The sequence below is a fragment of the Glandiceps talaboti genome, chromosome 20 (genome assembly GCF_964340395.1).
Source record: "Glandiceps talaboti chromosome 20, keGlaTala1.1, whole genome shotgun sequence".
Lineage (NCBI taxonomy): Eukaryota > Metazoa > Hemichordata > Enteropneusta > Spengelidae > Glandiceps > Glandiceps talaboti.
The window spans coordinates 1105018-1119270 of NC_135568.1; the positions used below are offsets into that span (position 1 = coordinate 1105018).

Sequence of the window (14253 nt, forward strand, 5' to 3'; positions counted from 1 at the left end):
ATTTCGTTGGGCACTGTTTCAGTAGCACGAGGGTTTTACAAGTGATTTGCTTTGCGTCTGGAAAGAATACTTGCCATAGAACAGAACGTGACTGATGTGTTACATGTATAAAACACTTATTGCCTGGTCGTAAGGTCACTTATTACCCATCATGCTGTTGTGCAGCAACTATTTCCCTCAGTTTTCAACCGCGGGAGATATTATTATAATTCATAGTTTATTAAATTCTGTATTTTGATATTCTTTATTCTCTGATACATTTCATTCGATTTCATTCCAGTCTATTTTATTTTATTTCATCACCAAAACCTGACATTACTCCTGTACTACTTTCACCTACCAGAGAAATTTTATTTCAGAATTACTCCGTATCTATGGTAACTGATAGTATAATCTGACATCTTCCTAATAAAGTTAATATCTTCTCGTAATAAATTTTAAACATGCCAAGATTTAACATAATATATTAAAGCGTATAGAATGTGATGACATTGTAACCATGGCTACGCATAAAGTCTTAGAAAAAAAGCGATATATTGTTGTTTACAGGAGGTATACATCTTCCCTATGATCAAAATATGCAAGTAAGGTCAAATGAACAGTTCCCCGCAGCTGGCCCGAGTAAAGCAAACCTATTTTCAATCAACAGTTTGGCGTCAGCCACACCGAGAAACCAAAGACTGTTATTTGCCTCAAGTAATTGTATGAAGTTTTCAACAGAGTCTAATTAATGCTATGACTGTACATCTTTAGTATATACTCCACGTAAGGATAGTACAAAGTTTGGAGATTAGACATCGACAATCACAGACTTTTAAAATGAACCACACAGCATTTGTCAAAGTTTCTGTCCTAGCGGATAACAATGTGAATGCATTAATTAAACAAGTCTTGTTACAATTTCAGGCCGAAAGTTGCCAATCTACAATAATTGGTTAGAATAATTTGTCGTTTATGTACATTTTCATCACTATTATAAGTTATTACTGAGCTAAATAAAAACAGCGGCGTATATAACTTTATGCTATTTCCAAATGAAATCTCAATCACGTAAACGATCATAAAAAGTGAAACATCTGAGTACCCGTATGTTACATGTTTTTGAATATATATTGGTAGATCGCATGATAGAGAAGTGCTTTCGCATATATATCACTTATTTACATAGCCAATCATATCTATTCTAGAAATATGTCATAAGATATTATTAACATTGCAATAATACTTATCGCATCAATGCTATATACCTCTAATGGCAAGGTCAACACAGCAGTCGGTATTCATCACACTTCTATCAAAATGACTACTACTACCTAAGGCTTGATCATCAAAGGATACCGTCTAATTTCATCGACAACTGTACTAGTAGCGTATTGCAATACATTTCTAGTGAAGCTTAGACGACAAAGGTGTGCCGGTTGTGTGAGGATATGTGACTGTACATTGTATTGCATGCATCAAAGTCACGTACATGATTTCAGTGATTGTTGATAATTGTATTATTGTAGGATCACAAATACGAGGTAATCGTTCCAAGGTGTGTATGATGTCATCAGTATTTCGCTTCTGGTTATTCCAAGTGCTCTGAATTTTTCATATCTAGCTTGCAGTGTAGAAAACCACTTTAGGCATATTTCGTTGGATAATTGGCAGTGTAGCATGCAACCGTCACGTGATCGTGATAGTACTAGTATTACAACTAAAACAGGCAACGTTCGCCTGAAGAATATATATATATTATAACATACACACTTTACTGCTGATTAACACTGCAGGGTTGTTAATGAGGGAAGTCTAAAAAGCTGAGTGAACGTACACATAACTCTCTCTTCAACCACAATCCAGTTGTGTTCAGCAATGAAAGTGTTTTTTATCTAAAAACAATAACCTCAATATGCCGAATAATCGACGTTCTCATTAAATGTTAGCTGTAGACTATTTGATAAACTACCACAATCATTAAATTTTGACGATTATTTGTGAATTCCTCAATAGTTTCCAGTAAGTGTATTTTTATGATATTTGACGTTAGCCTATAAAAATATTATAATACTGAATATTTACATGAAACCTAGAATCATTAATACCAACGTATTACATTACATTTGTTCTCTGTCATTGTTAAAACAGTCAATTCCATTGTAGGAATTTCTTTGATTTTTTCATACGTATAATAAATGACGTCACATGATCGTTTATCCAGTAATATCAACTTTGGGTTAACTTAAAATACCCGGATGTACCATTTGGATATGCTGCACAATTTACATGTGAACTCAGCGTGTTCCCCTTTAAAACAGGAAACACATTGTTGTAATGTGAAACAGTAAACATTTCTTATTAATATTTCTGTGGATATCTTTATATGGAACTCATCTCTATCGATAATTTTCCGGTACGCATGATAATACTCCTTTTTTTACTAGGGTTCAGTATATGCCAACAAATTAAAAATTAAACTAAAATATTACATCTTCATCTCTCATCACTGTATATGATTAAGAAATCGATTATCTAACACGTCTCATTTTCTAAACTTTTTCAATGATATGCAATCCAATTGCCCTGTGGACCAACTATGGTGTTTGGTGAACGCTGTTATCTAATCAAATTACTAGTTTTAGTCAATGAAAAAAACCCAAGTGGAGAAATAATATCAAGAAGTAGTATTGAAAGTAAAATGTACAATTATGACTGCATGGCAAAAACTTATCTACAAAATGTAAAGTATCGAATTAATGTCTTGCAAAGCTAGAAGTGAGCTTGGTAAGATATAATGCAATGCATTGATGTACTTAGGTGAAAAATTACTCGTGAAGATTGGGCTGAACAGAAACGAGACCCAAACTTTAAGGATTCACACCGTTGGGAATAGATTCAGGAACTACAAGATAATTCATCTCATATGACAACCAAACCATCACCAGACTATTCGTTTGCTACAATTCTCTGACTGTTATTTAATCTGTATCGAATGATAGTCATTTCTGTATACGTTTAGTTCTGTCAGGTTCCCACCTTGTCATATAAAATGTCTACAATTCGTGTACCACATTTCCACAATGAAGTACATAATGCTAACAAACTTAATATTTAAAACTTGACGTTTATGTTGCATCTATGACGTAGTTGAGAAAGTGGTGTAAGGCATACATTTGACTGGCTACCCTATAGGAGAAACAAAATAACAAGCTATGTAGACAACAATGCGGTGGGGTTAAAGGTCAGTGCATGCTTCAATCAGTAGACTCAATGATCAGTTGTCGATTCTGACACGGTGACGGTATTCTTTGTTGAGGTAATTGATGTTTCTACTGGTCACCATCCCTGATTTCTTAATTTATATAACGTACTTCATATTACTTGTAAAGTGACGTACATGTAGTAAGGTACAGGTAGATGGAATGATAGGCAGTAAGACGGACAGAAAAAATACTGTAACACTTATCGATATAATGTAATAAATCACGAGCAATAACAACTCTTTCTATTACGAGAGAGAGAGAGAGAGAGAGAGAGAGAGAGAGAGAGAGAGAGAGAGAGAGAGAGAGAGAGAGAGAGAGAGAGAGAGAGAGAGAGAGAGAGAGAGAGAGAGAGAGAGAGAGAGAGAGAGAGAGAGAGAGAGATACACGCGCGAGCAAAAAAAACCAAAAAGGTTGACAAACAGACGTACGGGTAAAAATTGAAAGAGAGAATGAGACAGAGATTATACCTTCTTATTCTTTAAGTTATCTCAAGATAAGATTTTAGCAATAATGTGATAAATAATGTATGGATAATTTGATGGCGTAAATATTTAGAGAAAATGATTGTTATTTTTTTCTCGATTGTGGTTTCTTTGTTAGAAATTATTTTAATCGTAATACCTAACATTTTATATAAAATGTGTAGAAATTAACAATTATTTTCTCTAATTCTACATATTTTATATAAAATGTTTAGGTATTACGATTAAAATAATTTCAAACAAAGAAACCACAATCGAGAAAAAAAATTAGTTCTGGGTTTGTCCCTTTTATGAATAGGACGACGACAATCGACAATTTGCTCTACAGACAGAAATAAATTTAACACTTTCAATTTTCCATTTACAGGTGCGGATGTTGTGCAAACATCTGGGTGTATGGCCAAGTCCGATATTAGACTACATCGCCTACAAAATGTCTCTTAGTAATTCCATGATCAATCCCTTTATATACGGAATTACTCGACGTCAGTTTCGGAAGCAAATCTACGCATGCGTCGTCAGTATGTTTACCTGTTGTCGATCGAGTAAGATTCACAATGCACCTGCGTCGATTGCCAAGGATTGTGAAATGCAAACGTATGATAAAACGGTTGAGAAATAAAACAACAACAACATGGATTTACTCGTGATGGAGAGATATAAAAAGACACGTAGATATACTATAAAATAACAGAAGAACAGTAAAAGTCTCTGAGTCATCTCAAGTATATTTCTACTAGTACCGTAGACTTGGTAAAGTCTCCGTTTTTTCACTCATTATTTGAATAAATTGATTAAAGTACTACTGTGTCCTGACTGAGTGATTACGAACTGTTGGATGACCGCCTAAACCCTTGGGAGACTATTAGTAACACAGAAAAAACCTAAATGAGGCCATTTTCCTTTTAAGTTACAAAACTAAAAATTAATAACAATCTCATTTTGACATTTTGGTGGATATGCCACGAGACTGATGCCAGTTTACTAAAAAACACTAAAAAAGACAATACACAACGTGAAGTCAATACAAGTAATTTCTAAAGATATCATAAGTTCTGCCATGGTACGGTGATACATAATAAATATCTGTAGAATGGCCATGTGGCTTTTAGATCAACGGCGTGGAGAATTACAATCTGTTTAGTGTTTTCACAATATTATCTATATAATTTCAATACACAAAGAAATACGGTGTCCTTTTGTGAACTTTGGAATACTACTTCGATTGGGCCTTGACGCAGTGTCCAGTGTATGTGTAATATTATGAGGTTATTACCCGATATCACCTCTTCATTCGTCGTATCACCATTCGTGCAGTTTCTGTAACGGAATCTGCACTGACGGTGCTACGACGAACGAAGAGCAGGTGATATCAGGTAATAACCTCGTAATATCGCACACGCAGTAAGCAGACAGAATAGCGCCGTATACGGTCATACGATTGACAGCTGCCGTTTTTCACGTCCTGCCTCATTCTCATCACAGAGGGCGCATTCCACTTTGTAGTGTTAGGAGTGAAAAAGTAAAAGTAACAAGTAATGTGGGGCCTTAGTGTAAAGACCATTTGTAACGAAAATTGTCTAGCCTGATTGCGATCACGCAAATATGCAAATCTTGGCTAACATTATGGAACATGAGTAAAATTCGTTTTGCATCCATGTTTTAATACTTTATACTATACCAAATCCCTCAATTTCATCTATTCATGCACAATACAAAACATTACGTTCCTTGAATCATCTTTTGAAATTTATATAACTTATCTCTCAATGCAAATTTTCTTAATCACGCTATTTTATTTTTCCAATTTGCATTTTCCGATATTACATATTAATTTTATTTCATTCTACAACAAATTAAACTTTTGATATACAGTTTGATATATAGTTCTATATGATGACAGATTAATTGTCAACTCTGGCTTTGTTGTCATGGCAACAACATCAACTGATGAATTTGAATTCAGTTCAGGGTATATATCATCAGTAAAAATTATAAGATTAGGCCAAAAAGAAGAATTGTTTCTGGTCAGCACATGCATCACTTTAAATATCCTAGTGTCGGTCTTTGTGTGTGTGTGTGTGTGTGTGTGTGTGTGTGTGTGTGTGTGTGTGTGTGTGTGTGTGTGTGTGTGTGTGTGTGTGTGTGCGCGCGCGTGTGTGTGTGTTTGTGTATGTATGTGTGTGTGTGCGTGTGTGTGTCTGTGTGTCTGTCTGTCTGTCTGTCTGTGTGTGTGTGTGTGTGTGTGTGTGTCCAGCCCATGCACTCTGCAGATCAGCAGGGAAACACAAAGTGAAGAACTGATGAGCAAATAGCAAATAACATATGTGCCCCCCCCCCCACACACACACACATACACACTTGCTGTAAAGTACTAAATAAAAAGACAGGTTTGTTGAGAATTTAAAAATTTTAAAAAATTGAGTTGTTGCACCACTTTAGACAAAATGTCCTGACCAGAAAAATGTCTTTGTTTTGGCCTTAGTTTTAAGATTTTACTTGTACACCCAATCACAGAAAGTGTTTAGTTCCACTACATGTCATTTTAAGAGGTCTTACTAAAACATGATAAAACAAGAAATATTTTTACGGAATATACATTTAATCAAGATATTTCTCTGATATCCTAAAAGGTAAATTATGACAAACAAATATGAGACAAATGGTTGCCATTAGTTACCCTCTTCTAAATACCATTATAGTGGTCTCAGATATCATCACACCTATTGTTGCTTCTTCTTACACTGATAAACTATATTGCTTGTACTATATAACTGTGTATCTTTACATTCTAACCCTGCCTCCTCTAGCATTTCCATGGCTTTTTCTACCCCCCACATACCCCCCAAACCCCAACCACCCTCACAAGCCATGGATATAGGTACACAGCTAAATAAACTAATGATGTATTTGCTAGGAGCCTTCTTATCTTCTTTATTATCAGCATGTTTTGTGTGTCCACGTACATCGACCATAAAAAATACACCCTCATCTTTCAAAATTCTGTATACTTCTTTGAGAGCTAGGTCAGGTCTAGCTATGTCATGTATGACATTAATACAGAATATGATATCAAACTTGCCACTCCAATCCAAAGGTAAGGATGCAATGTCATGCACAGAAAATGTTGTGTTTGACAATTGCATGCTTTCTGCACGAGAGATTGCTGTTGTCAAGGCACTATCAGATATATCAGTAGCGTGAACATGGATATTTGGGAAATCTCTCGCCAAGGCACAGGTTGCAGCACCACTACCACAGCCAAGCTCACACACTGATGAAGTGGATTCTGAAAAAGTATAGTCAAAAGTTATTTTACAGGGCATTCTTCCACACAGTGCTCAAAGTGCTCTAGAAATTTTAATCCAGGCACAGACCTATAGTGTCACAATAGCCCTTACCAGGGTATATACCATGGAAGAATAGAATCTATTGTAGTCTTTTTTTCAAATGGAAATTCATCTGTGTTGGTAAACCATAGTATTCAATTTGAACTTTTGTTCCAAACACAACTAGAAAATTTACCTGAAATTTTCGACTGTACACTTCAGTCTTTGTCAACAGATTGACCCACTATTCAGCACACGTGACCTTACAGGACACGTGAGCCTAATAAGGGGTCAAAGGTGCCTGGTGTCTCCAAAGGACAAGACTAAAAAGGAACATGTATGTGGAGTAGTGTACCAAATTCCTTGCCAGGGCCAGACCAACACAGGCCAATGCAAAGATTCATATATAGGGGAAACTGAGAGATCACTCAAGACCAGATTTTTGGAACACAGAAGACCTAGTTCCAGCACATCAGAGGTCTCCCAGCACATTCACATTGAATCACCCGGTCACTCGGTTAACATAAATGAAGTGAAGATACTGGACACTGAAACCAGATATTTTGAACGGGGAGTGAAAGAAGCTATTTACATCCGAGCACTCAAACCATCACTAAACAGAGACGGGGGACGATACAAACTTCCAGGCACCTTTGACCCCTTATTAGGCTCACGTGTCCTGTAAGGTCACGTGTGCTGAATAGTGGGTCAATCTGTTGACAAAGACTGAAGTGTACAGTCGAAAATTTCAGGTAAATTTTCTAGTTGTGTTTGGAACAAAAGTTCAAATTGAATACTATTGTAGTCTTTGTTAAACTCATTGTAAACATGAATTAACACATTTATTGTACTTTTCATCTATGTAAGTATATATCATACACATGAGCTGTTATTTCTATTGTCTGGCTGCCCAGATCTGATGGGCTTTTGCAGGATGTAGTAATAGTGTGTGAATATTCACATTGTTTTTTTACATCTAAGGAAAATATTCTGTTATCCTTTTTCTTTTCTTTTTTTTTAATCTCTAAATTTTGCAGTTGAATAAAGTGATTGAAATAGAATAAGTTGTAACTTACTGAGTAAATCAACAATCTCAGCTTTATTAATGAGAAACTCGGGTGGTTTATCTGTAATTTTTTTCTGTAGCTTTTTATCTTCCCATTGACCATGTAGGCTGTACTTTGAAAGAGGTACACCTAAAAACAATAAATACAAAAATAATTTATGCAAAGTTTTTGTTAAAGTGGTAATATTGATAACAAATGGGTATATATTTTGGATTTTTAATTCTTAAGACAACTCTACTATGTTTCCGTAGTTGAAAAAACAATGTGAAACAATTGATCAAATCCTTGTTTGTAACTCAATAAATTACAAATAAGCTAAAATGTGTAAAAAGTTTGCCACTATGCATACAATAACAAATAATTTGTAACAATTTACTTAATTTTTAGCAATTTATAGAAGTACAAACAAGGATTTGGTATATGTTGTATCAGATTTCTTTTAAAAAAAAAAAAGATCTTTTATTTAATTAAAAATCCAAATGAATACCCATTTGCCATCCATATGGCCATTTTGAAATATATACTATGGTAACTATGGTAACTATATAATCTGGTGTCATTTTCGTGTATTTTGTTTTTGTTGTTGCTTATCTTTTTCAAATGTACCTTAGACAGTTCCCCATAGAATTGTTATGTAGGCACAAGTTGAGATTGTAGTGATACTTGTATGGTTTATAAGAAAACATGAAAGTAACAATGATGGTTTCAACTAAAATAGACACAAAGATCATCATCTCTTATTATCGCATAGATACTCTCATTCACACTCAAACTAGATCACATTTAGTGGTTGTCAGGGCAACATAATTTTGTGGCAATGCATATACTTAGAGTTAAGTCAAGTCAATCTGCACTGTGTATAGTCTGGATACCATACTAATATTTACCTGCTGGGCCATTCTCTTTAAAACACTCTGTCATATCTTTGTAAACCTCACAAATCATCGGGATACCTTCACAAAATATTGGAAGTGCGCCCCCGCCTTCCTCTTGACATAAAGTGGCTACACGGTGCTTTGGAAGGAAATACTTTTCATCATCAGTAACTTCAACTATATTACCAGTTACCATGGCACCCAGCCATTCTCTGACATATCTAGAAACGGATAAGAATTTATTGTTAGTTAGAAGTTAGTTTGGTCTTATATGTACAAAAGAGTTTGAAGATGTACAAAAGATTAAATAAAGAGATTAAAGATAGATAGATAGATAGATAGATAGATAGATAGATAGATAGATAGATAGATAGATAGATAGATAGATAGATAGATAGATAGATAGATAGATAGATAGATGGGTGGATGGGTGGGTGGACAAACATATGGATGGATGGATGGATGGATGCTAGACAGACACACAGACAGACGGACAGACAGACAGACAGACAGACAGACAGACAGACAGACAGACAGACAGACAGACAGACAGACATGTATACAGGTAGATGGATGGATGGATAAATGGATGGATAGATAGATAGATAGATAGATAGATAGATAGATAGATAGATAGATAGATAGATAGATAGATAGATAGATAGATAGATAGATAGATAGATAGATAGATAGATAGATAGATAGATAGATAGATAGATAGATAGATAGATAGATAGATAGATAGATAGATAGATAGATAGACAGACGGACAGAGAGCTAGGTACTACAGACAGAAAGTTATTTTCACATATTCGAAAGAGTGTGTTTGAAATTATTTGTCACTATCGTATCTAGATAATGGAACTGACTTATTTGACAGTATTACACTGAAGACTATGGAATAACATTCTACATATCCAACATACATGACGTGTAGGTGTTATATTAGAAATAGGTCACTGGGTGACCCCGGAATGACCTAGGTCAAACCGGTCCAACCAACACAAAATAGCGGTTATCCCGTCCTTTTCAGAACAGAAAGAAGACTTTGTATTTCGGACAAAAGCTAAGCAAAGTTTTTGGGATAAAGGACATAAATATGGGGGTACCAACTACAGATCGCAACAGAAGTGCAGTGGACAGCTGACAGAAGCCATTTATTATACTGAAATGATTGCTAAACGACAAACAGGTTGTTACTAAAGATGTGTCAACAGTGACCTTGAATGACCCCCGGAATGACCGATAGCGCTTCGCTATATCGAGTATTCCTAAACGCAGACAGTGATACCCGGTCAACGATCTTTGTAAATAAAACCGTTGTAACTTACCGTTCTTTGAGTCCAGCGGCATATGCAATGTCTCGTGATGTCGATGGTTCGCCAAGTCTTGCTATGGTATCGAATATACCCAGTGCTGATCCAATGGCGATACCAACAGACAGGAACCCCTTTTGAGTAGTCTCAAATATACGTCCCTCAAATGATACAGCTGTTTCAGGGTCATTGGTTCCTTCTTTGGACGTCATCGTCGGGTACTAAGGTGAAGGTACTTGTATGATATATCGGGATTTGACACCTCACATAAAAAGGTCAATGTGATACCGGGCGAGACATTTATGCAAATCCAGGAGTGATAAGGCTGGGGTCAGAATTTACGGCAGGGAGGGCTGGGGGAAAATTGGGCGAAATCTCTCTCTCTCTCTCTCTCTCTCTCTCTCTCTCTCTCTCTCTCTCTCTCTCTCTCTCTCTCTCTCTCTCTCTCTCTCTCTCTCTCTCTCTCTCTCTCTCTCTCTCTCTCTCTCTCTCTCTCTCTCTCTCTCTCTCTCTCTCTCTCTCTCTCCTTTTCACTCTTATTCTTTTTACTCTTATTCTTAAAGCCAATTTTTAGGCTATTCTGACCCTTTTAGACAATAATTTCCAAGCTTTACAAGACAACACCAACATGTAAAAAGCAACTACATAGGGTTGAAAAATTAAAAGAGAAGTAAGAGGTAGGGAAAGGGCTTTAGACTAGGATATGTCCACCTCTTGTGGATGGGGTCCTAGGGGGTCTCTCCCTTAGGAGCTCTGGACCAACTTTTACTTTAGGCTATTCAGAGCCTCTCAGACAATAACTTCAAGACAGCACCGTCAAGTATCAGAAATTATACTGGCAATAATTTCACATCTCTAATAGACAGTACAACTAAAATTAGCAATTAATGTTTAAGAAAACTTTAATACCATTATGACAGTAAAATATTGGTGCATCTGATTGTTAGCTGACTATACGAGTTACGTCTGGAGTGATGTACTTCTTGCAGGTCTCCCCCTAGGCGATGGGGAGTAAAACAAGGTTTGGTATAATTTAGCATTATGACATGACTTATTAAAATCAATCAATCTTTATTGCGTAACATCATGCTTTAGCGAGCATGGTAAAGCATACAAAAATAAGTAAATAAAATACAATATTAAAGACATTTTCAAAACTTATTAAAAGTACGGTAGGGGAAATTAAGCACATGGGCGTGTAATATTTCATAGATTATTGTTTTCCAGGTCTACAGACTAAATATAACAGCCTTTTGATTAATATATTCCTACATGTAAGAGGAAGAGTAATATTTCTTCGTAGTATAGAGATTGATACATTTGTAGCAGTAAGATTCGTATGATATTTTCCTAAGAAAACGACATTCTAAGCAATAAGAAAACAACAATCTATGAAATATTACACGCCCATGTGAAATTAAGCTGCGCAGGAACAAATCGTATACATTACAATGCATTTAAATCACCCTGTGCAAGAGATATACAATAATACATGCTATATTATTATATAAATCTCCTCTGCACATTTGTATTAAATTGTATATGAATCACCCTTCCCATGAAGGTATATGTGCCGCCATACCCTTTGCAAGAGAAAGGCACAAGCAACATCTTGTACCCGTTCACCCTTTTGTTCCTGCACACACCTTACTTTCATCCATGGCTATCTCTGACTGCATTGTACTGGAACAGTAGTTTGTAGTAAAGAAGTGGATTATTTTCATTTATTTTCATGTAATTAAGAAGTACACTACTGGAAGTACGTTACTATTGTATCAGGGATGAGTTCTTCTATTCTAACTATTTCTAATTTGGGAATCAACCCCCACCCCCACCCTCAACCCACCCCAACCTGGGAACCCCCCCCCCCCACCCATCAAATGGTTTTGTGGGTTATACATTCCGAACAAAAGCGGTAGTTTGGTTAATTACAAAATAAAACATTTTCCCATGTATGGAAGATTTTAACACCTCTCTGTACACATACACAACCAAACAAACACATTCTCGTGAAAAGTGTGATTGTTCACTTTTCGATCTTACGACAACGTCTAGGACGGGCTGTGGCGCAATACATTATTTATGGGGTTTAGCGATTCTAACTCATTTTCTAAATTGCGTATTATAAGCCGAGAAATACATTCTGTACACATTGTTTACAGGTTATTGGTAAAATAAATTACCTGCAATGTTTCAAGACAGGATTTTAGAGGACGTGAACAACCACGCTTCATTCGGATTAACGATACGCTTCATTCGGATTAACGATAGTATTCACTCTTCGTAAAAAGAGCCCCCCACAAAATAGTAGTCTGTTCCGGTAGCTAAGGAACCGCCATTTGTAAATCATTTTGTTGGTAGACGAGTGAAAACCTTATTCAGTGCAAGTCCTTTATATCACGTATTTTATTCAACCCTGCGTGTGACTTAAGGCACAAATATCTCACTTGACGTTAAAACTGTAATCTACAAGAAGTTTTGGATTGGATATCAAGGCAAAAGGTAAGAATTAGAACGTAACGTCGCATCGAAATTAGCTTGGGGCTGCCAGCGGGGATCCAATACATCATTTTAGTGGCTTTCGCTTTTCAGAACATATTGTATTTCAGTCGTGAAAAGTGATTTCAATATGGTCTGTAATTATATCCCATATCCGTATATATTGGAAGTGCCTTAAGCGTAAAATAACTTGACGTTAATAGTTCACCTGTCTCGTATTTCCACCTGTCCTGTTGCGTACGTTTATTTGCATAACATTCACAATCACATTGACAATGATGTTTTCTAAAATAAACCCCGTCAATTCAAGTACACTGTCATGACTGTATCGTTAACACAACACGCACCTGTACCCCTAACAATGCAAATATGTAGCAAGCCAAAGATGTGACATCATAGAGTTCATTCATAGACCCTCCACCTCCTTGGGGGGGGGGGGGGGGGGGGGGGTCTATGGTTCATTTTACAGCTTTTCTAGAACTATTTTTGTATTTTCATAAACACATTACAAGCTACAAACACAACAGTAAATTCGTACATGTAATGCATTATTCAAACAATATAATTCACAGAAGAATATTGAAAATTCTCATTAAAAATGAAGAAAGATTTTTAAAAAAGGGAAAATCTTAGTGCATAGTTGAAATTTGCTAATGAATTAAAATAAGTAATAAGTTGGTGTTGTATATTATGAAATACAATTATCCCCTAGAGAGTATTATACAGCTGGTCAAAACCTCATTGCTTTAGTGTACCATATGCTGATATTTTGATTTTTTAAATAAATGTAATTATTTTGTTGTGTGTTACTGTCTATTTCATAAAGATAACAACTCACTGAAAACAAGAAAGCACTCAATTGAATAAATCTCAAAAAGTGCTTCTAGGACAGCCTTGCAATATATTTTATTTGACATGAAGCACTGTATTTGAGTCATTATTTTTTTTATTCTAGCTGAGCATGTGCAAAAGTTTTTTTCTGCAGAAATAAGTCCCGCTAAAATACAAGGTACTTTTATGAGTTGTCATATATCTATATATTAAGCTGTTGTAAAAGATGTCAGCAATAGTTGCACTCAATATGGTACACGACTGGATGAATTTTTCACTTTATACTTTCCCTTCCTCTGTCTGTCAAATTAAAGTGCATTTCACACATCCTAAATTGTGATGTGTCCCCCCCCCCTCCCTGAGTGTGATACCCTCAGTAATACCCACAGTAATGTCATCCAATATTTTGTCAAACAGATTGTGGTTGCTTTCCTTGATGTGATTTGTAAATACGGTACAAGTAGAAATGGCCTCACATCAACGGCATCATCAATACCATGATGACAAATTCTCTAAGGTAAGTTAATAACTTTAATAGATCCTTGACTGGCACAGTCCCTTGACACTATTTTGTTTAGTCTCATAATCTTCAATTGTACTATTGAGTTT

At 35.8% G+C, this 14253-nt stretch overlaps 2 protein-coding genes across 2 annotated transcripts; both read right to left on the reverse strand.

Moving 5' to 3' along the window:
* Window positions 1-6450: 6450 nt before the first annotated feature.
* Window positions 6451-6873, reverse strand: LOC144450939 (S-adenosylmethionine-dependent methyltransferase Rv2258c-like). Its single transcript, XM_078141698.1, has one exon. The coding sequence runs from the start codon at window positions 6871-6873 to the stop codon at window positions 6451-6453; it is 423 nt and encodes a 140-aa protein (XP_077997824.1).
* Window positions 6874-8232: 1359 nt separating this feature from the next.
* Window positions 8233-10554, reverse strand: LOC144451076 (S-adenosylmethionine-dependent methyltransferase Rv2258c-like; the record flags this gene model as incomplete). The annotated part of the gene is made up of 3 exons (XM_078141851.1): window positions 10330-10554; window positions 9011-9219; window positions 8233-8252 (listed from the first exon to the last, which is right to left on the reverse strand). Coding segments are annotated over exons 1-3 (426 nt in total), but the record flags the coding sequence as incomplete, so codon positions are not given.
* Window positions 10555-14253: the final 3699 nt, after the last annotated feature.